The 23,459-nt window shown below is 41.7% G+C and overlaps 2 protein-coding genes across 14 annotated transcripts in view; one reads left to right on the top strand and one right to left on the bottom strand.

Moving 5' to 3' along the window:
- jak1 (Janus kinase 1) overlaps positions 1 to 2,298 on the top strand; it is a 145,334-nt gene extending 143,036 nt beyond the window's left edge. For all 8 annotated transcript variants that reach the window (XM_070887025.1, XM_070887023.1, XM_070887021.1 and 5 more), the window contains one exon: positions 772 to 2,298. In XM_070887025.1, the coding sequence (XP_070743126.1) occupies positions 772 to 873 (102 nt within the window). In that variant the 3' untranslated portion in view covers positions 874 to 2,298. The remainder of the gene's footprint in view (positions 1 to 771) is intronic.
- A 15,040-nt stretch (positions 2,299 to 17,338) lies between these two features.
- The window catches only part of raver2 (ribonucleoprotein, PTB-binding 2), a 123,916-nt gene continuing 117,795 nt past the window's right edge, over positions 17,339 to 23,459 (bottom strand). For 5 of the 6 annotated variants that reach the window (XM_070887039.1, XM_070887032.1, XM_070887034.1 and 2 more), the window contains one exon: positions 17,339 to 18,616. In XM_070887039.1, coding sequence (XP_070743140.1) covers positions 18,470 to 18,616 — 147 coding nt within the window. In that variant the 3' untranslated portion in view covers positions 17,339 to 18,469. The remainder of the gene's footprint in view (positions 18,617 to 23,459) is intronic. The other variant, XM_070887037.1, reaches the window with a different exon arrangement.

The following is a 23,459-nucleotide window of genomic DNA, read 5'->3' on the forward strand; positions in this document are numbered from 1 at the left end:
CATTGAACATATTCATTAATACAAATGTTCAGTGGATCATTAAGAGAAAGAGAGGAGGATCATCACTGTGGGGCAAGGTTCATACCATAGATCAGTAGGATTTATAAATGGAAATTGAGCAATTTAAGAATAAGTTACCAATGCGGCCATTAAAGGAGACAGTATAAATCAGCTATTACAACTCAATTGGCTTCTGGCAAGAAAAAGGATTGAGGAAAAACATGTATTGATGCAGTTACTCTATTTAAAAAAGGAGCAAGCTTGGCGGCCCCAATGCCATTTCCTTATTTTAACAGTCTGGACTGAAACCTGTTGCAGGTGAAAAGTATAATGTGGCAGCAGCTTGTGCTTAAAGAAATAACTTGCATTATATAGCATCATTCACAACTTCAGGACATCCCAAAGCACTTCACAGTCAATGAAGTACTCTTGAAGTATAGTCACTTTTAAAGAGAGAGAGCAATGTCCCATGACCAGCTAAGCGGTTATTGGCAGTGTTGGCCAGGACACACAGAACTTGCACACTCTTCAAATAGTGCCATGGGATCTTTTACATCCAGAGCCTCTATTTAATGCCTCATCTGAAAGACCCAGCATTTGTGACAGTGCAGCACTCCATCAGTACAACTCTGAAGTGGCAGCCAAGATTATCTGCTCAAGAGTCCTGGATTGGTTCAGCAGGGAGAGGGGTAGTACTACGCCAAGGGGGAATGTGAGTCAGCTCCCATTCAAACAATGTTTGAGCTTCATTGTTATTTTGCTTGTTCTCAGGTTTACCATCACATGAAGAAGTGCTGGGAACATAGTCCAAGCAACAGAACCACTTTTGAAAACCTCGTGAATGTATTTGAGTCTCTGCTTCGGCGCTTGTGAATTTAAAAAGATTGTGAACTGGAGCGCTGTGGGAAAAAAAACAACTCATGAATGTCTTAACCTATTTATACTGAATAATTAATGTACTTTTACATTTATTGTGTGTTCTATTTTTAAATGGAAACTTATAGAAGCCACTATTCTAATATGTAGCAATACCCACATGTGAAATCAAATTTATCCAGCAATTAAACCCATTAAAATTGTAATTTAATATAAACTTAACTGCACACAGTTGGTCCTTTAACCTTTTAGTTCAAACTTCTGTATTTCTGTTATAATACAAGTTAGAACTATTAATTTTGTATACATCTGTTGGAAAATCCAAGAGCATATGCCAATTTTCTGAGTGCAGATGCTGATTTTGTTTGCTGATAACATATGGAAATATATAAATATTTAGTAGAGAGGGAGGGAATAGGCTTTCACAAACTTCAGTCTCACTCTTAGCAAGTCCACACTCGAGTATGGATTTCCTGCAATTAAGGGAATCATATATTCCAGGGAAGAGTGGCAAATTGCATCCAGCCAGTACACCAATTGGGCTTTTATGTTCATCTGGCTACTGGCAGTATTCCTCATTTCAAATACCAAGATGGCTGAATATTGCCAAAAAGTGTGTTATATATTATTGTAGGGATCTTATGGCCTCTATTTTCTAGTCCTGATTGTAAGCTGTTAGATTTTTTTTCTTTCTAAGTTTCTCCCTATCTCACCTGAAAATGCTGACTCAGGATATGGTCAGTTACTGTCAGCAGGCCTTTGCACCTTATGCAAGTGGCCATTTTTCATGAATTTTGCATGTCAACCAAGAGTGGACAAATACACAATTCTGCCTTCATTATATACCCAAACACCTACAGAAGATGGTTACTGGAATAGCAATTATGTGAATCCTGGCAGACTTTTAAAAATTTAGAATTTTTGTCTTCCTAACCCAGGACCAGTTGTAGCAAACACCACAGACATTGGATAGAACCTGGGAATTTCTTGGTCTGTATGATATCTGCAAAAATTCCTCTGTCATTAACCTATTTATTTTAAATTGGCTAACAACCCATTGAGGAAATTATGCCTCCAATACAACCTCAATGGCAATATTTCACTAACTTTCACACATCTTCCATTTTTTTTAAAAAAATGACTAAATTTTTTATTCAGCACAAATACTCTGCATAAGTACACATGATAACCATTTAAAAACTGCAGAATAAATGTGTGTGTATAGACACCAACTTATGTTTCCTCTTATGAAGGTTGCATGAACTAACAATGGATTAAGGGAGATTATTTCACAAGAAATGCTGACATTTTGTGCATTAATTTGTCATGCTCATTTATTTTCTATATCTTTTTGTAATATAACAATTATTTCCATACTTAATTGTATTCTTCAAAAAATTAATAAAATTACTTTAAAAAGCATCTTTCTTAGTAGGAAACAGATCTTTGCTTTTTTTGCTCCCAATCTTATTCACTCTCCTCTTCCTGAAGGTGCAGTTCTATTTATGTCAACTGCTGATCAGTACCTTGCCCAAGTGGGTAGTAGGTATTACAGCTGAGTAATTGTGTTCCTACTCACTATATTGTAATATTGAATGTACACACACACTTCAAGCAAACATCAATTACAGTTAGGTCTTTCCTCTACCTGATCCAGTGTACTGACTAATTTTTTCTCTAAAGCAACCATTGGAACATTTTTGGAGAAGGGAAATACAAGGGCAGCAGTAATATTTACACTAGCACAACCAGTTGTAAAACCAATACCCATCCCATCCATCCAGACCCTGGAATTGTTACAATAGGAGTACTGAAGAGAGTTAGACTAATTGGTATTCTTGTTGCAGCTATTTTGTACTGGTTAAAGGCACCAATTCATTCAAAGAATTAACAGTCATGGAGTTAATTACCAGGAAAGACACTTCGAGTTGAGTAGACTGTAGGTGTTGAGAAAATTGGATGGATTTCTAGGCAGAAATGATTGAGAAATATGGTGAGATGGCAGTAACTGTTCCTAAAAATTCTTATTTTCATATCCATGGAAATGGCACTGTAACTATGTAGGGAGGGTTCAGTTGGACACTGCAAACGGACACAGAGCAGCATTTGCAATGCTTCAGACTATGGATTGGATCTGCTAAAGGCTCCAGACAGCAATTGCATGGCCCCAACGCCATCCCGACTTCGCCAATGATCCATACAGACCAGTCGTGTAGAAATGGAGTATGTTAGGATGAGAGCTCAGCCTGACTGGACTGCCCAATGCTGCCAGCGGTGGCCAGTGACAGGGACTGGATCTGCCTGAGGGCCTTGGCTAGCTCGTGGTCCCTTGCAATTGCAAATTGCACAACCCCAACAATACCCCTGTAAATGAAGCTGTAGCCCTCAACAGTCAGTGATAGTGCAGCTGGCCAAGTCCATTTAATGACATGGTAATATCTCTGGCAAACAAGCAAGCAAATTATGCTTTCTGCCACTGCATTAAAGTCATACTGAATCTATTTCTGCATTGAAACAATCAGTTAAAGCAAGTCAGGCACAAGCAGTTGCTTAAATGTAATAGACATCAACACTAGATGGAGTTCAACAGCAGGGATCCAGACATCTATTAAAAGCAGGCACCAAACCTAACATGGGAATATTTGTGCATCAAGAACAGAGAATTTTTAATTGGTTAGATAATTTATCACACTTGACTACAATATTGAGGACTGTACAAAATGAAACAAATACAAAGTCTCCAATATATCCCTATGTAAGATTTGTAGATGTTTTTAAAAGTCACATTGGTGTAAGCTGATGTTTTTGCAAATCTTGTACATCAGTTTACTCAAACTATATAGTACATCCCAAACCATTCTTGGATATAAAGCACAAGGAAATGTAATTTAATTTTAAAAACAAATCCTCGCTCCATCATCTGGTGGAATAAGTGATTGCATTAAGCCAACATCTAATTTGTCAGCTATGTGAATACAAGGAAATTCAAGTACAAGAAAACTCAAGCAGGAGAAGTCACCAGATGACTATTGATCTCTTTTATGGAGGGAAAAAGAAAGAATTTAATCCATGCCATCTCAATCTCCCAATATGTCTTCCCAGGTCTGAAAGCCAATAAAATGCAACACACTTGAGCACTGCTGTTATGACCTAAATATTTACACATGGCTTAAGCCAGCCTCGTTTTCTCTTCAATCCCACATTCAGTCATTGTTTACCCAACACACTTTGAGACTATGACAGCAAATCACAAACGTTTTTTCAAGCTAGAAGCAAGAAAGTAATAACATTATAATAGTCAGTTATCAAAATGGGAGCCAATCCAACAGGCATCTTACTGACTAGCTCAGCCCATAAATTAACCAGAAAAAAAATCCACAATAGATATACAAGGATCTTAATTTTATTACTACTATACATCAGCAATAAAGTCACAGGCTTTAGACAGGCCACAAAATATGAAAATCAGATATATCTGTCTCCATTGGGTATTACAACAAACCATATATCTAAAGTTGAGATATCACATCAAATATATATATATATAAAAATAAATTCATGCTGGAGGTCAAGTTCAGTTTAATTTAATTTCTGTTGGTGAAAGAAGTCTGCAGAATCAACTTTGAGCCAGAAAATTACAACCATCCAGCAAACTTCTCTCACGAACTGCAATTAACCTATTAACATAATTGACCTTAGGATTACTTAAACCACACCTGAATTCAGTGTCCAGGTTAGGCACAAGATCATTCTGCAGGCTACCTGTGAGCAACAGCACAGAGAATCAGCTAGTTAAATAGATCTTGTGCCTAACCTGGACACTGAATTCAGGTGTGGTTTAAGTAATCCTAAGGTCAATTATGTTAATAGGTTAATTGCAGTTCGTGAGAGAAGTTTGCTGGATGGTTGTAATTTTCTGGCTCAAAGTTGATTCTGCAGACTTCTTTCACCAACAGAAATTAAATTAAACTGAACTTGACCTCCAGCATGAATTTATTTTTATATATATATATATTTGATGTGATATCTCAACTTTAGATATAAGGCACCTGAGCCACAAGACTAAGGGAGCCAGGAATGTTTACACTGGAAATTAGAAGGTTCAGGGAACCTGATCAAATATTAAATTTCTGAAGGAAATAGATAAACTGAAACCTAATGGCCTGGATTTTGCGTTGAGAATAATGGTGAGGCTAACAATGCTCACTGTTCCTATGGTATAAATTGCACAGCAACTTCCAGAGTATGCACATGCGCAGTTAAACATGGAAATCCAGAAGTTGCGGTCCGAGTTACCCTGCTCCTCCACAGGCTGCGCTATAACAGTATTGCGCAGTTGGACTCACAAGAACATAGGAAATAGGAGCAGGATTAGGCCATACGGTCCCTTGATCCTGCTCTGCCATCCAATAAGATCATGGGTGATTTTCAACTCCACTTTTCTAGCCGATCCCCATAATTCCTCGATTCCACTAGAGTCCAAAAAACTATCAATTGCAGCCTTGAATATACTCAACGACTCAGCACCACACACCTTTGGGGTAGAGAATTCCAACGATTTACAACCCTCAGTATAGAAATTTCTCCTCTTCAGGCCTAAATGGCCGTCCCTTTATCCTGAGACTATGACCCCTAGCCAGGGGAAACAACCTCTCAGCATCTACCCTGTTTCAATGAGATCACCTTTCATTCTTCTAAACTCCAGAGGGTATCGGCCCATTCTACTCATAGGACAACCCTCTCATCCCAGAAATCAATCCAGTGAACCTTTGTTGTTGTTCCTTCAAGGCATGTATTTCCTTCCTTAGGTGCAGAGACAAAAACTGTACACAGTACTCCAGGTGTAGTGTCACCAAAGCCCTATACAATTGCAGCAAGACTTCCTTATTCTTGTACTCCAACCCAATTGCAATAAAGGCCAACATACTATCTGCCTTCCTAATTGCTTGCTGTACCTGCACGTTAACTTTGTGTGTTTCATGTACAACTTGGCATTGAAATCAATGTATGGGCGTGAAGTTGAGATATTTGCCCACTAAACACACCAGAAAAAGTTAGACCTCGTGCATCTAGGTCCAAGTGCATTTTTAATACCTCTGCAGCCTTGAAACTTTAATTTTACAAATGTAAAGCCTCATTCCTTCAGAATTTAATTAGTGTTGGAGATTTTAAAAATTAAAATGATTTTAACAAATTCTGTCTCTCAATGCCATCTTTCTTCTTCAATCTTTATTTTGTTTTCTGTACATGATTTTACATTGAATTAAATATTCTAATTTATACTTCCTGGTTTAGGCTCTATGTATCCGAGTGAGGATTGTTTAATCTGATTGATTGAAGAGTCACACTGTGCCTTTTCCCTTCTCACATGTCACAGATCCCTTGTAGAGGGCGACACGCTGGATTAGACGCCCGATGACCAAGTTTCCGCTCAAAAGCCCGCGAAAACTTTGTGGGCAGCAGTCAGCGTAGTGAGTGGCAAGCGCCGTTCTTTGGTCACTGACTGCAAAATCCAGGCCAATAAGTTGTTTTACATAACCACAAACTCTTAACTATGATTCACTGACTCAAGTTTAGAAGAGAGAAGTTGGTGAATATGTGGAAAAGACTGTCCAGTAAGACAATGAAGGTAGATACCATCAGGAAACTAGAGATGGAGCCGGAAAACTCCCCCTCCCCCCCCCCAAAAGAAGAAATTAAGTAATGCATATTAGAGATATATATATGTTTTAGGGATCAGGCAGAGGAACAGTCCTGTACATTTCAACTTCTCAACTATATTATAAAAATCACAATATTATTTGGTAGCAAGCATTGCTAGGAAAACACGGTTTTCAATTCAGGCAAAAGAGACATTTTCAATTCAGGCAAAACCCCAAATTCATTATATGCCATCCGCTTTGCTTTCTCATCCATAGGGAAATTTATGGTATCCATCTTCAAAACTGAGGCTCTCTCCAAAATCCTAAGCCTCAACCCAGAAATATTCTGTTGCTTCTCCTTTACCTCCCTTCCAAGACTCTCATCTTTTCATAAGACACCTAACCAAGCTCATATCCATTTCCCTGCCTCTTAAACCACTTGCACCCACGGTTACCTTTGGCAAAACTCAAAACTTCATCCTTTCCCCCTTCACATTCATATGTAGTCTCTGATCCAATCAGTCATCATCCAAATGTATGCTGACAACACCCAGTTTACCTCTATTACGGTGTTGTCTGACTGCCCAGTTGGACATAAGGTAGTTACTGATGAAGTCCATTTGTTCCATTTTAGTTCATCTATCTATAATAACCCTGAAGTTCACTGCAGCCTCCAATTGATTCTTGAAGTTTAGGGTTTGCATCTTTACTATTCTATCCAAGTGTCCATTGCAAGTTTTGATCACTAAACAAGAACATCTTGAAATCAGTCCTAAAGCTGCCTTCTACTGGTTTGCAGTTGTAACTCCTTGTTCGCCTCATACAATTTAACAAAATACATGTACAGATTTACCTTTGCAATACTGTTTACTATCTTGTATACTTCTATAAAGTCACCTTTCAGATACCTTGTTTCAAGACTGAAGTCCAATTCTGTTTAGTCTTTCTTCATCTCAAAACTCCAACATTAGTGATTAGGTTGTGACTTTTTTGTGACCTCAAATGTCTTCACACTTTGTCTCAAGTAAGCAGAATTGGACATAGTATTCAAAAGGTGGTCAGACCAGAGTACTATACAGTTTGATCATGACTTCCTATAGAATTCAACATTCTATGAAATTGGTTGATTGTTGCTTGGAGCTGTTCAAGTTGTGGATGTATCAGAACTTTCTCCAACTTAATACTGGCAAAATCAAAGCCATCCTGCTTGGTTCCCACAAGAAAGTATGTATCAACGTCCCAACCCCATACTCTGGTAGAATGTTGCTCAACATCCTATGTATCACCGATTACTTATATCCACCTCAATCACTTGTCGCCATCCCTATCTCAACCCACCATTGCCAAAACACTCACTCATTTTACACCTTGGCCACCTTCAAGCTTGACTTCTGAAACACCAGCCTCGCGTTTCCTCCTACATCTGCAACTCTGATCACAACATTCTTATTTCTGAATCTTGACTTTAATAATCTCCCTTAGTTTCATCATATTGTATATTCATTTTAATATCTTTGTGCTCAGTAACTAATCTCTCCATGGCTTTGTTTCACCATATTCCTCCAGCTCTTCCAATTTAGCCATCCTTGCACTCTGAAATTCTTTTCATAATACCTTCAGTCTTAGATCTGGTTCTGTGTAATGAGACAGGATTAATAAATGATCTCATAGTAAAGGATCCTCGAGGAAAGTGTGATCATAGCATGGTTGAATTTCAAATTCAGTTGGAGGGTAAGAAAGTTAGGTCACAAACCAGTGTCCTGATCTTATATAAAGGCGATTACAAAAGGTATGAAGGCAGAGTTGGCTAAAGTGGACTGGGAAAATAGGTTAAAGTGTAAGATGGTTGATAAGCAGTGGCAGACATTTAAGGAAATATTTCATAACTCTCAACAAAAATATATCCCAGTGAGAAGGGAGAATCATCCGTGGCTAAGGAAGTAAAGGATGGTATCAAAATAAAAACAATGGCATACAATGTTGCCAAGATTAGTGGGAGGCCAGAGGATTGGGAAATTTTTTTAAACTAGCAAAGGACGACTAAAAAAAATAATAGGGAAGATGGATTATGAGAGTAAACTAGCAAGAAATATAAAGACAGATATTAAGAGCTTCTACAGATATATAAAAAGGAAAAGAGTAGCTGAAGTAAACATTGATTCCTTAGAGAATGAGACTGGGTAATTAATAATGGAGAACAGGGAAATGGCAGAGACTTTGAACAAATATTTTGTATCGGTCCTCATGGTAGAAGACACTAAAAACATCCCAATAATAGAATATCAAGAGGCTATACAGAGGCGGGGGAACTTAAATCACTATAGAAAAAGTACTCGGTAAAATAATGGGACTAAAAGGTGGACAAGTCCCCTGGGCCTGATGGCCGGCATCCTAGGGTCTTAAAAGAAGTGGCTGCAGAGATAGTGGATGCATTGGTTGCAATCTACCAAGATTCCTTCGATTCTGGAGAGGCCCCAGCGGATTGGAAAACCGCAAATGTAATGCTCCTATTTAAAAAAGGAGACAGAAAGCAGGAAACTGTAGACCAGTCAGCCTAACATCTGTCATTGGGAAAATGCTGGAGTCCATTATTAAGGAAGCAGTAGCGGGAAATTTGGAAAAACATAATAGTCAAGCAAAGTCAGCATGGTTTTATGAAAGGGAAATCACGTTTGACAAATTTGCTGGAGTTCTTTGAGGATGTAACGAGCAGGGTGGATAAGGGGGAAAACCAGTGGATGTGGTGTATTTGGATTTCCAGAAGGCATTCTACAAGGTGCCACATAAAGGGTTACTGCACAAGGTAAGAGCTCACGGGGCTGGGGGCAATATACAAGCATGGAGAAAAGGATTGGCTAACAGAAGAGAGAGTCGGGATAAATGGGTCATTTTTTGGTTGGCAAATGGGAACTAATGGGATGCCACAGGGATCAGTGCTGGGGCCTCAACTATTTACAATCTTTATTAATGACTTGGAAGAAGAGACAGAATGTGATGTAGCCAAGTTTGCTGATGATACAAAGATGGATGGGAAAGCAAGTTGTGAGGAGGACACAAAGAATCTGCAAAGGGATATAAGACAGGCTAAGTGAGTGGGCAAACATTTGGCAGATGGAATATAATGTGAGGTTATCCACTTTGGCAGGAAAAATAAAAAAGCAAATTATTTAAATGAAGATTACAAAATGCTGCAGTACAGATGGACCTGGGAGTCCTTGTGCATGGAACACAAAAATGTAGTATGAAGGTACAGCAAATAATCAGGAAGGAAAATGGAATGTTGGCCTTTATTGCAAGGGGGATGGAGCATAAAAGCAGGGAAGCAGGGAAGCCCTGCTACAATTGTATAGGTATTGGTGAGACCATACCTAGAGTACTGCGTACAGTTTTGGTCTCCTTATTTAAAGGAGGGATATATTTGCATTGGAGGCAGTTCAGAGAAGGTTCACTAGGTTGATTCCAGAGATGAAGGGGTTGACTAAGTAAGAAAGATTGAGCAGGTTGGGCCTATACTCATTGGATTTTAGAAGAATGAGAGATGATCTTATTGGAACATGCAAGATACTGAGGGGGATCGACAGGGTAGATGCAGAGAGGATGTTTCCACTCATGGGAGAATCTAGAACTAGGGGACATAGCTTAAGAATAAGCTTGCCTATTTAGAATTGAGATGAGAAATTTCTTCTCAGAGGGTTGTAATTCTGTGAAATTCTCTACCCCAGAGAGCTGTGGAGGCTGGGTCATTGAATATATTTAAGGTTGAGATAGACAGATTTTTGAATGATAAGGGAGTGAAAGGTTATGGGGAGCGGGCAGGGAAGTGGAGCTGAGCCCAAGATCAGATCAGTCATGATCTTATTAAATAGCGGAGCAGGCTCGAAGGGCCAATGGCCTACTCTTACTCCTGTTTATGTATTTCTCGCCACATCTGCAAAATCCGCTTCAAACCCTACCTTGCAATGGTGCCTCTGGTTACATCCTCTTACTCTCTCCTGCTTGATTTTTCTCCTTGGTGGGTTGCTTGCACCAGGATCCTTGAGATTAAACTTTAATTCCTGAGGGGTTGGCAACCCTAATGGGAAATCACCAAGAAATGTCAAGTGCCTCTCAAAAGAGAGAAAAGCAAAAAATGGGGCATATTGAGGCTTTTCTCATGCACCCCATCTGGCAGCTGGTTCTTTCTGGTACCGAGACCTGGGAAAAAGTTGCACACAGTTGGCATGAAGACCAGAAAAAAGACAAACGGTTATAAATATCTTTGGAAAACAAAAAAATTTAACTAGGTATTCAAAACGAATCAAAATAGAAATCAAAGGGGAACATTGTGTGGGCTATATATTTACATATGAGACACAATGAAGAGTACCTATTTGTTAAACCCAAAGTAGATGGAAAGTATCTGTATTTGAATAATGGCACATTACTCACCCACTGATATCATATCCCTAATCATTTGTGGGGCAAGCAACAAATAATGTGGTTTCCTTTAAGAGATTTGCATTCTGTATCACAACTTTCCCTTCCCACTAATTTACGTACGACCCCATGTGGTCAATCCTCAATTTTCAAAGAACAGTTACTTCTCTAAATTGGGAACAAACAAACACCAACTTCCCCACTAGCTGAATGGGTAACTGCACCATAGAAACTTGGAAAGTCACAGGTTGAATTCCTAGTTTATGCTAAATTAGCTGATCTTAGGCAAATCAGCAGTAAAGGCACAATTGTCTCAATATTCCTATGCAGGGAAGGGGAAAACAAATATCTGCAAAAGGTGCCTTGCTCCAAACAGTTATCCAGTGACCCCTGCTGGAAATTGCACGTCTGTCAGGCAAGGATAGAATTGCTTTCAGACGAGATAATGCCAAGGTTGAATATCCTGTTGACACTCCAAGACTGGACACTAGGGAGCGATGGAGATATCTGCCATGGTCATGGAACCATGGTTCAGAATGAATCATGACAAGAAAAAACTGCGAGAGGAGCTGGAAGAAATCTGTGCATTTGAGAAGTTATCAGGAAAAGAGAAAAAGAAAGAGTCACACAAGGTAAATTGCTAGGGTTAAGTATTAGCAGAGGCTTAGGAGCAGAGCACCTGCCCACCCTCCTTCTCAAAAAGACTGTGGGAGAATCTAGGAATGAGCAAGCAGAAGGCACCCGAATTAACCTGGAAGTTAAGCCAGAAGCATTCTGACACTGATAGTGAGGTTAATAAATTAAACATGGTTTGAAGAAAGTAAAGTGACATATACATTTTAAAAAAAAATAAGAGTTGGCAGATATTGGTAATTAACTTTTTCTACCTGCTGTCTAATGAATTTTACAGTGGCTAGATTGTTGTAAATTGCTCATCAAAAGGTGCAGATTATCCTTCAACACATGTCCCTTTATCTATTTTCAGTAGTCTCTGTTCCAATTATCACTGGAGGATGCTATTAAAAATCTATTGAGAAGGTTTGTAATTGAAGGGAGTCAGCAATGGTCTAAGTTGGGTTGTTAATTGTAGATTATCACAGAGTATTTGAATGAGCTCTGGATGATGGACCCACCAATTGAGGAGATCTGGAGGATGCTATTAGTCCAGGATGCCTAAAAAAACTTTTAAAACATTATAAAAAAGGATATAATTATATACTATAAATTTCATTAAGAGCAGGCGGTCATAAGTATAGCCCCAACTGGGACCAGAATAACCTTTTGAAAGTTGTTAAACCCCTCTTTAGAGGATGTTGGGCGAGTTAGGATTGATTCTCCTCAACGCCTTCCTCTGGAGCATAGTTGCATTACTTGCAGCTTTTTCTCCCATTTGGCATACAGGTTGTACTCCAATGCGCCAACGCAGCCTTCGGAAAAGTGTGTTCGAAGATCAGCCCCTCAAATCTGCCACCAAGCTCATGGTCTACAGGGCTGTAATGATACCCGCCCTCCTGTATGGCTCAGACGTGGACCATATACAGTAGACACCTCAAAATCACTGGAGAAATACCACCAATGATGACTCCGCAAGATCCTGCAAATCCCCTGGGAGGACAGACGCACCAATATTATCGTCCTCGATCAGGCCCACATCCCCAGCATCGAAGCATTGACTATATTCGAGCAGCTCCGTTGGGCAGGTCACATTTGTCAGGCATGCGAACAGACTCCCACAGCAAGTGCTCTACTCTGAACTCCTACACGGCAAGTGCGCCCAAAGTGGGCAGAGGAAACATTTCAAGGACACCCTCAAAGCCTCCTTGATAAAATGCAACATCCCCACCGACACCTGGGAGTCCCTGGCCAAAGACCGCCCTAAGTGGAGGAAGTGTTTCCGGGAGGGTGCTGAGCACCTAGAGTCTCATCGCCGAGAACATGCAGAAACCAAGCTCAGGCAGCCGAAGGAGCGTGCGGCAAACCAGTCCCACCCACCCTTTCCTTCAACGACTGCCTGTTCCACCTGTGACAGAGACTGTAATTCCCGTATTGGACTGTTCAGTCACCGAAGAACTCACTTTTAGAGTGGAAGCAAGTCTTCCTCGATTTCGAGGGACTGCCTATGATGATGATGGTGGTGGTGCTCCAAGATAGCACAGACACCTGGAGAATCAAATCATTAGTTGCAGAATAGGTCCCAAACATGGTGTCTTGTTGATATTGCCTGACTCTCTAATTCTCTCAGCTACGACAGCACTCATTCCATCCATGTGTATAAGCATGCACCGAACCTCACACCCAATCATAATTTTAAAAAATGTTTTAAGCGCACAGACAGGAACACCCATGCACTCTGTACATTGAATTAAGTTGTGCACAAGTTTGCAACGTTTCATGGTCCAAGGGACACCTTTAAAACCAATTGGGCATTGCATTGGAGGAGGATTAAGTTGTGCCATACCGTCTTCCACCACTCCCACTTGTAGAGTGGGATTCTACATTGCTGCATGGCAGAAACTGCTTTGCAGGAACACTGAAGTATAAACTCACGCAGAGACCATGTCTAATACATCTGCCTATACAGCAATTTAAGACATCTTCACAGATTATATTCAACTCTTTCACCATCAGTAACCATCTTTTACAAGAATGGAAGCAAATAGTGAACTTACTGCTACTCGTTCAGAGTATTCCTCACTCATTCCCTCCCCCAAAAAGCTTAGTATCTGCAGGAGGAATGACCTCATGGATATTTCTATTAAAGAATTGTTTCCACTGAAACTACCAATAAGTAGATCTGTAAAGTGTTAATTCTGCTGAATTCCCCAACTCTCTGCCCAACCACCTTCTTTGACAAGACGAAGAATGATTTAGGGCAGTAATGTTAAATTGCTGTACCAACAGACCTGCATCAACAGACAGAACTCTGTCCATAGCCAGAACAAAATTCTAGAATCATAGAAATTCACAGCACAGGAGACCATTTCGGCCCATGGTGTCCAAGCCGGCCGATCATGAGCTATCCAGCCTAATCCCACTTTCCAGCTCTTGGTCTGTAGCCCGGTAGGTTACAGCACTTTAAAAAAAAAAATACTTGGATGTGCACTTAATGTGGTGAGCCTTTCTGCCTCTACCACTCTTTCAGGTGGCGAGTTCCAGAACCCTATTACCCTCTGGGTAAAGACATTTCCCCTTGTATCTCCTCTATACCTTCCCCAAATTACTTTAAATCTATGCCCTCTGATTGTTGACCCCTCTGCCAAGGGAAATAGGTCCTTCCTATCCAGGCCCCTCATCATTTTATTCACCTCAATCAGGTCTCCCCTCAGCATCCTCTATTCCAAAGAAAACAGACCCAGCATCTCCAATTTTTCCTCATAGCCAAAGTTCTTCACTCCAGACAACATTCTTGTAAATCTCCTCTGTACCCTTTCCAGTGCAATCATATCTTTCCTGTAATGTGGTGATCAGAATGGCACACAGTACTTCAGCTGTGGTCTAACCAGTGTTTTATATAGTTCAAGCATAACCTCCTTGTTCTTGTAATCCATGCCTCAACTAATAAAGGCAAGTATTCCATAAGCCTTCTTAACCACCTTATCCACCTGGCCTTCTACCTTCAGGGATCTGTGGACCTGTACTCCAAGGTACACTTCCTCTACACTTTTCAGTTTCGTACCATTTAATGTGTATTCCCTTGCCTTGTTAGACCTCCTCAAATGCATTACTTCACACATATCTGGATTGAATTCCATTTGCCACTGTTCTGCCTACCTGACAAGTACACTGATATCTTCTTGCAGTCCGCAGCTTTCTTCTTCATCATCAGCCTGTTTTAGTGTCCTCTGCAAACTTCTTAATCATACCCCCAACATTCAAGTCCATCATCATAAGCAGTCCTTCGAATCGAGGATGACTTGCTTCCACGTCAAAAAGTTCACAGGAGTTTCAATGAAGGACCTAAAATTCCAGGTCCCGAACTACATGTTGAAGGGTGGAAGATGTCTGTGCGTGGATTTTTTTTAACGTGTGGTGGCCGTTGCACACCAGCCACCACACAGGCTTGACAGAGCTAGGTCTTGGTCCAGTGGCAAGGATTAACCAAGATGACTGGAGACCTGCTCTGCTGCACGGGCCTAGTGCGCGCACAATCGCAGTGTGGGCTGGCCCATGCTGCCCCTGGGCCCCGATCACATCCCTCTACAATCTCTCGCCACTCCTGCTGTACCTGCCCATGCTCAAATCACCGACCTAGACCATGGTGACATCCCTCTTCACTACCGTTGCTCTCCTACTCCAGCATGTGCCGCTTCCTGGAGGGGTATGCCGCCACACTGCTCCTTCCGCTCCCCAGCCTGCTCCGATGGTGCTCACAGGCTGGGGGCTGCTCAGCTCAAGTCATTGATATATACCACAAAAAGCAAGGGATCCAGCTCTGAGCCCTGCGGAACCCCACTGGATACAACCTTCCCGTCAAAAAAACACCCATCAACCATTACCCTTTGCTTCCTCCCTCAGCCAATTTTGGATCCAACTTGCCACTTTGCCCTGGGGATCCCATGGCTGTTTACTTTCATGACCAGTCTGCCATATGTGACCTTATCAAAAGCTTTGCTAAAATCCATATACACTACATTATATGCACTGTCCTCATCGACCCTCTTGGTCACCTCCTCGAAAAATTCAACCAAGTTAGTCAGACACGACCTTCCTTTAAAAAATCCATGCTGACTGCCCTTGATTAATCCATGTCTTTCCAAATGAAGATTTATCCAGTCCCTCAGGAATTTTTCCAATAATTTTCCCACTACTGAGGTTAGGCTGACTGGCCTGTAATTACTCAGTCTATCCCTTTCTCACTTTTAAGCAAAGGTACAACATTAGCAGTTCTCTGCTACCACACCTGTAGCTCGAGAGGACTGAAAATGATGGTCAGAGCCTCTGCTATTTCCTCTTTTGCTTCTCAACAGCCTGGGATACATTTCATCCTGGCCTTGGGAATTATCCACTTTCAAAGTTGCTATGCTCTTAATACTTCCTCTCTCACTATGTTTATCTTGTCTAAGATTTCACACTCCTCCTCCTCCTCCCTCATTGCAAACTCTGCATCACCCCTCTTGTGAAAACAGATGCAAAGTATTCACACACAGATTTCCTTTATGGTCTCCAATAGGCCCCACTCTTTCTCTAGTTATCTTCTTGTTCTTAATGTAAGTATAAAACATCTCTGGGGTTTCCCTAATTTTACTTGCCAACATTCTTTCATGCTCTCTTTGCTTTCCTGATATTTTTTTTAAATTACACCTCGACACTTTTTATACTCTAGAGTTTCTGCAGTATCGAGTTCACGGTATCCATCATAAGCTTCTCTTTTTTTCTTTATCTTACCCTGTATGTTGCTTGACATCCAGGGGGCTCTAGATTGGTTAGCCCCACTCTTTTTCTTTGAGGGAACATACTTGCTCTGTACCCTCAGGATCTCCTCTTTGAGTGCCTCCCCACTGCTCTGACAACGATTTACCATTAAGTAGCTGTTTCCAGTCCACATTGGTCAAATCCCATCTCAGCTCAGCAAAATTGGCTTTACCCCAATTGAGAACTTTTTTTCCTGGTCCACCTTTGTCCTTTTCCATAACTACCCTAAATCTTACTGGATTATGATCACTAGCACCAAAATGCTCTCCCCACTGACACCTTTTCCATTTGCCCCCTTCATTCCCCAAAACTTCGGCTTGTTACATACTGGCTAAATAAGTTCTCCTGAATGCATTTTAGGAATTCCACACCCTCTGTACCATTCACACTACTTTTTCTCCAGTTAATATTAGGGTAGTTGAAATCCCGCACTATTACAGCTCTATAGTTTTTGCGCTTCGCAGCAATTTGCCCACATATTTGTTCTTCTATCTCCCTCTGACTGGGGATCTATAGTACACTCTCAGTAGTGTGATCGCCCCTTTTTTGTTCTTTAATTCAACCCATATGGCAGTGGCATCAAGCACTCCTGGATACAGTCATTTCTGTTTCCCTCCAAATGCCACTTGGAAACCTATCCTGCGATCTAGGTCATGATGCCTTTAGAGGCACACATGCTGACTCATTTATGTTGCAGCATTATAATATAAAGGTTAATGCCTTGGGTATCTAAAATCAGTGCCGGCTTTCATTTGAGCTTTTTAAAACCTCAAATTCATAGAAACATAGAAAATAGGTGCAGGAGTAGGCCATTCGGCCCTTCTAGCCTGCACCGCCATTCAATGAGTTCATGGCTGAACATGCAACTTCACTACCCCATTCCTGCTTTCTCGCCATACCCCTTGATTCCCCCTAGTAGTAAGGACTTCATCTAACTCCAGCAAAAAAAAAATTCTTCATAGAGGACAAAGAAAAACAGAAAAAAATGGTGATTCTTTTAAGACTTTTACTTGGTTTTACTATTCAAAAACAGGAAAAAAAATAAACCACAGTTTATGATTCAAGTGTAGTGAAATGTCCTCCTGCTTTTCTCTGGTCAAAGGCAGCAACCTTTTTACTGGGACTATACTATCACAGTCCCCAAACAATTCTAGTTCACATACCAATATTAATTCAAAACAAATACATATTTCAGCATTAAAAATTACTTCATAGAATAATCATCCCATTAATAAAACATGGACCCAGCAGTAACCTTCAAAGCAGCCAGAAAAAAAACACTGCACTGAGAGAAGGAAAGTACTTCTGCATTTTAAGTGCTATATGATGTATTACACAAAAAAAAAATCTAACATCTTTGCTTTGGTCAGTGGGGGCAGGCTGTACTGCATAGTGTAAATATAATGAAGACAACTACATCAAATATGAGTCAGTTAGTGCAGTCAGAGAACAAGTGGCTCATCCATGGTTAAAGCTCATTTTCATGTACATTAAAAACATTGCACATATACAAATTGAAATCTGAAAAAAAAAGTGCAATTCAATAATTAAATGACAGAGGTGTACCTGATGTGAAATGATTGAACCGAGTAAAATAGTTGAGAGGGAGGGAAAGAAATTCACATCTATCTTTCCATGGCCCTCTTCCCTCCCCCAACCAAAAATCTTTAACACATTTTACAGTGAAACATTAAAGTGTGATTAAGCTAAAAGCTCTACAATTCTTACACATCCAATGAAATGTGTGAATACTGATTGAGAGAAGTTAAAACTGGTCCCACTCTGCAATAACCATAAAATTTGAAACCAGATTGTACAGCTGCCTTGAAAACAATGAGGCCAAGATTGCTTATAGCAGAGGCATGAAGCAAGATGCATGGTAATCTGTATTCTTTAAACCTGGCTTTGGGGGGGGTGGGGGGGGGGGCGGGCGGGAGAGAGGGAAGTCAGATTTTTAAAATCCTATTTCAACAAAATAAAATTAAGGAAATTTCATTAAAACTTGTTTTTAAAAAACCAATTTTTTCTAAACAGAAAATGCGTTGAACACAGGGCAATTTCACATTTAAAAGAACGTTCCAGCATTAGGCAAAAGAAACAGCAGCAAAAGTTATACGGCAAAGTCAAAATATCCGCTTCTTCTTGTAATAGGAATCGGCATAATGGCCACCGAGGCCTTGTGAGTGCTGTCCAACGTAGCCGCCATCTGGACTCACTTCTGGGGAAGGCAGGAGGTAGGATGATGCACGTTTCTGGCCAGTCACTGGAGACTTAAGAAAAATAATGAACAGTTTAATCTCAAATCTAGTTCAACAAAAGTCTCACCTTGAAAATAGTTTCTATTAAATCAGTCATCGCTATGATAACCACTGAAATTATTTCATGGACAATCAGAATATTCTCCAATGGCAAAACACATTTCTCCAGCAAGAAATAGACCATGGAGAACAGTAAAGTCCCAGGTTTAATCTCCGGTCTCTGTTGAGTTAACTCAGCAATTGGTCTCAGCTCTGGAAAAGAGGGGTCAGGGGGACAAGGAGAGAAAATTAGTGCTTCTATTCCTGATCATTATTCAATCACTCCTCCTTCTGACTGGATGGGTATCTCAAAACTCATTGCCAGTGTTATGTACTTCAATGTTCCATGTTGCAATGGTTTTACTGCACTCCTCCCACAAAGAACCAGAAGGTGCAGTCCTGTTTTCTGCCCTGTAGATACCTCATGCCCCATAGCACACTCAATCATAAATTTCTAATGTTCGCTGTACTTCATTTATCTTCTGAAATCAACAAACCATGGTCAAACTGAGCTTTAATTCCAAAATAAATAACTAGATTTATTTATAAAAATTAAAACACGTACAGCACAAGCTATTGTACAATGACAGTTATAAATGGCCTGATCATCTAAAACTACACTCTACTCCTAACAGTAATGGGTGTAATAAGAATCTGTTCATTACCGTATTAGAACACTTCTGCAATCATTTTCGATTCTACAGAACCAAAGATCACAATTCTTTGCAAGAGCTATCCAAAACCAATTACACTGATCCACTTTTGACATATCCTTGTATGTTTCCCTGCTTCAAAAAGATCCAATGATCTGGCTCAACTACTCCCATGACAAAGTATTCCATGCTCTTATTTTTTGTGTGAATACATTTCTTCTAACCTATCTCCTCTCTATTAAGTGGATGACCCCTCATTACTGATCAGCAAATGGTATTTCCATATTCCCCCATCATAACTCTTCATAATTTTGAAAATCACTTAAATCTGCTTTTGGCCTTCTTTGCTCCAATGGAAATAGTCCCAGTATCTTGCCCTAACTATAGTTTGCATCAACTTGATGGATTTACACTGAACTTGGCTTTGATATCTGAAATAACAGAATGCAGATGATACCAAATTGGGGTGGGGGGAGGAATAGTCAATACTGAGAAAATTATAAGACAACATTAATAAACTTGCAGAATGAGCATATAATTGGTAAATGAAATTCAACACAGATAGATGTGAGGTATTACATTTTGTTAAGAAAAATGAGGTCACATATTACTTGGAAAATAAGGGCTCAATTTTCCCCAGGAGTTGCTCTGTTTTTTTTTTGGAATAGGCTGTTTTTTCTGGCCTAACTAAAAATCCCCAGTTTCCCCAATCAATTTGCACCAGTGTAACTCACTTAGTTACGTTTTTTTTTTTAAGTTAGGTTTTTTTTTTCTCAAAAAGGGGAGTTACCAGCCACCTACGCCAGTTCTGGCCATTTAGGCAACTTTGGCCAGCGAATAGTTACTCCATTTCTACTTAGGCTAGCGAACGTGGCCTCTTGAGAAAACCCTTGTGGAGAGTTAAAGAAATCAGCGCAGGCAAGTGCAGCAGATGCCTGGACAGTAGCAGCAGGAAAGGTGAGAGAGAGGGGGTGGAGGGGAAGAGAGAGAGAGAGAGAGAGAGAGAGAGAGAGAGAGAGAGAGAGAGAGAGAGAGAGAGAGAGAGAGAGAGAGAGAGAGAGAGGGGGTGGAGGGGGAAAGAGAGGGGGGGGGGCAGGAGGAGGAAGAGAGAGGGGGGAGGAGAGAGGGGATGGGGGGGGAGGGAGCTTTTGACCAGGAGGGAGGAGACCACTCGGCCTGAGCTAGGGGTGGGGGAGCGGCCGAGACGTCACTCGGCCAGGGCTAGGGACGGCCAGGAGAACTGACAGAGCTCACACAGGAGAACTCACAGGTCACCATGGCAGCCCGAGCTTTTTGGCGCAGATCAAGGCTCCACCCCCCTCGGGTTAGGGAACGCCAAAATGAAATGAAGAGATCCTAAGGGGAAACATATAACACTTTTTTTTTGGCGTACTTGGGTCACCAAAAAAAAAAACGGGCACAACTCCAAGTATGTCAAAAAAATGCTTTGGGGAAAACTGAGCCCTATGAATCTAAATGGGGTAGAAGAGCAAAGGGATCTTGGAGTAAAATACACAAATCACTAAAAGTAGCGACGTAGGTTAATTAGGCCATAAAAAAAAAGCAAACCAAGCACTAGGGTTTATTTCTAGAGGGATAGAATTGAAAAGTAGAGAAGTTATGCTAATCTTGTACCTAACCTTGGTTAGACCACACTTGGGAGTACTATGTACAATTCTGATCGCCATATTATAAAAAGGATATGAGGCGGCACAGGAGAGGGTGCAAGAAAGATTTACAAGCATACCACCAGAAATGCAAGATTATATCCATTAGGAAAGGTTGAACATGTTGGGTCTCTTTTTCTTGAAAAGAAAAAGCTCAAGGGTGACTTAATAGAGGTCTTTAACATTATGAAAGGTTTTGATAGAGTAGACACAGAGGGGCTGAAATTGTCCTCCATCCAAAACGGGGCACACCTACCAACCTTTTGCGGGCATTACTGCCCCAATGAATGGGGCAGACATTAGAGCGAAATTCACGGGGCGGTGTTGGTGGTGGGAATGGGATCTTTGTAGCGGTGTGGGGTCGGACTGACCGATTAGGTAGAGAAATTCAGCTGATTCCCATTGAGTAATGACAAGGCAGCTGCTCCCTGCCCTAGGTCCTGAGCATTGGGAGTTTGTCTTTGGTGCTTCTGACGGTACATTATGGCTAATGCAAGAGCTTCAAGGAGGGCCAGCCGCTTCTCCAATGTAGAAATTGAAACCCTTGTCCAAGCTGTGGAGGGAAGGAGGCACGTACGCTTTCTGGACTCAGGAAGACCCAGTCGGAAGGTGTTCGTGAATACCTGTAGAGAGATAGCTGTCGAGGTGTCGGGGACCTCAGTTCGTAACTGGACCGCCACCCAATGCCGCAAAAGGTTCAACGACATCACTCGAATGGTGAAAGTGAGCACATGTTCCCCAACTCCTGACTTTCCATCTCCGAGCTCTCCTTCACCTACTCTTATTTTCCACCTTCACTTTGTTAGTGAAGCACCATTTGAGTGCTGAGGCATCTATATCTGTGTGCGCATACTCACAAATGAAGGTCCCTTTCATTTGAGTCACACTTGCATGTAATGGACCAACAGTTGCACTGATTGTCGATGCATCATTACACGGCTACTCACCAACCCTTTTTGCTATGCAGTCCAAGATGTCACATAGCTGTTTGGAGCAAGAAAGGACTGGTTGGAGTAAGGCCGATATCCATCAGCTCAATGACAGAGGAGAGAGTGCATCGGCTAAAGGGCCCACATGTTGCCTGCCCAGTGGCCGCAGGCAATGTGGATCCCGCTGGGGGCAGCATCTGTAAGTGAAATTCTTCCTTTAATGCCATCTGTCCCTGAATGTCCAAACGCCTATCAGTCAATTGGTGATGAATGTGTGCAAGTCGCTTGCTGGATGGTGCAGTGCGCTACCTCACTCTCTCGGAACCCTTGTGCCATTTATGCTTGCAGATGATACCCAGAGTGTGAGCCAGAGTCAGACTGACACCCTTGAGCCAATCTCAGTGCTGTATTGGAGAGGATGGCCGCTGGCCTGGAAGCTCAGAATGCTCTCACGCAGTCTTAGCAACAGACAGTGGAGCATCTTACTGCTGTCGTGTCTAGTGGCATCGAGACAGTGTTTGCTCTCATACAGTCTCAGCTGGATACCATGCGAACTCCGACTGCTGCCATCGCATCTGGGTCCACCACGGATCTTCCAGTGTCACCCCACTTCACCCAATTGTGCTCCAGCAGATTGGTGGGGATAATGAGGTGCTGCCCTGCGGGAGTAGCGCCGGGTCACTGGAGCAGGATCCTAATGTGCTCGAGAGAGAGAGAGAGAGAGAGAGAGAGAGAGAGAGAGAGAGAGAGAGAGAGAGAGAGAGAGAGAGAGAGAGCACAGCAGTCCTGAGCCAAGTCCTCCCACTCCGCCATGGCTGCTAACCCTGACTTCACCCTAGCCAATCCAAACTGATGGCATGGAGGCTGATGCGGTTCAGTCTGCAGCCAGCCCTACCAGGGCCAGAGCTGGTCGAGGGCATCATAGAACGGTATGTAGCTTCTATAGTTCAAACACAGCAGCCTTCCCACAGGCATGATGCAGCCACAGGGGAGACACTGCAGCATAGTTGTAGAGTAGATAGACACAAGGGATTATAAAGGAATTGCATAAGGGCGAGAATGGATAATGTTCATTTTTTTGCAACATTGTGTAATAAATCTTTATTTTGGTTTGGAGTATCTGTGCAGGTCTCTCTTTCACTGCGAGGAATGATGAGTGGAAAAGCTCATTGACCTTCATCTGTGCATCTCCATGGGCAACCCAAAGTGTGGATGAACTCAGTGACGAGCAGCAATGAGACGGTCTCCGACTTTCCTTGCCGGGTCCCGATGGCGACGCCGTCTCCTGTATGGCCACCGAGCCACATCCTGCCCCTCCTCCTCAGCTGCTACTGTTTCCTCGTCCTACAAATGGTTGTGTCCTCATGATTGCCAGGTTGTGAAGATGACGAATAGCGACAGCCGCTCAGGCGACTACTGCAGCACTCCTCCTGTGCAATCCAGGCATTGAAACCTGTTTAAGGATTCTGATGATCTGCTCAATGATGCACCTGGTGACCGAACGACAGTCATTTGTACAATTGCTGCGCAGCAGTCGTGGGGAGGCGAAGGGGAGTCAGCAGCCAAG

Source organism: Pristiophorus japonicus, chromosome 8 (genome assembly GCF_044704955.1).
Source record: "Pristiophorus japonicus isolate sPriJap1 chromosome 8, sPriJap1.hap1, whole genome shotgun sequence".
Classification (NCBI taxonomy): Eukaryota; Metazoa; Chordata; class Chondrichthyes; family Pristiophoridae; genus Pristiophorus; species Pristiophorus japonicus.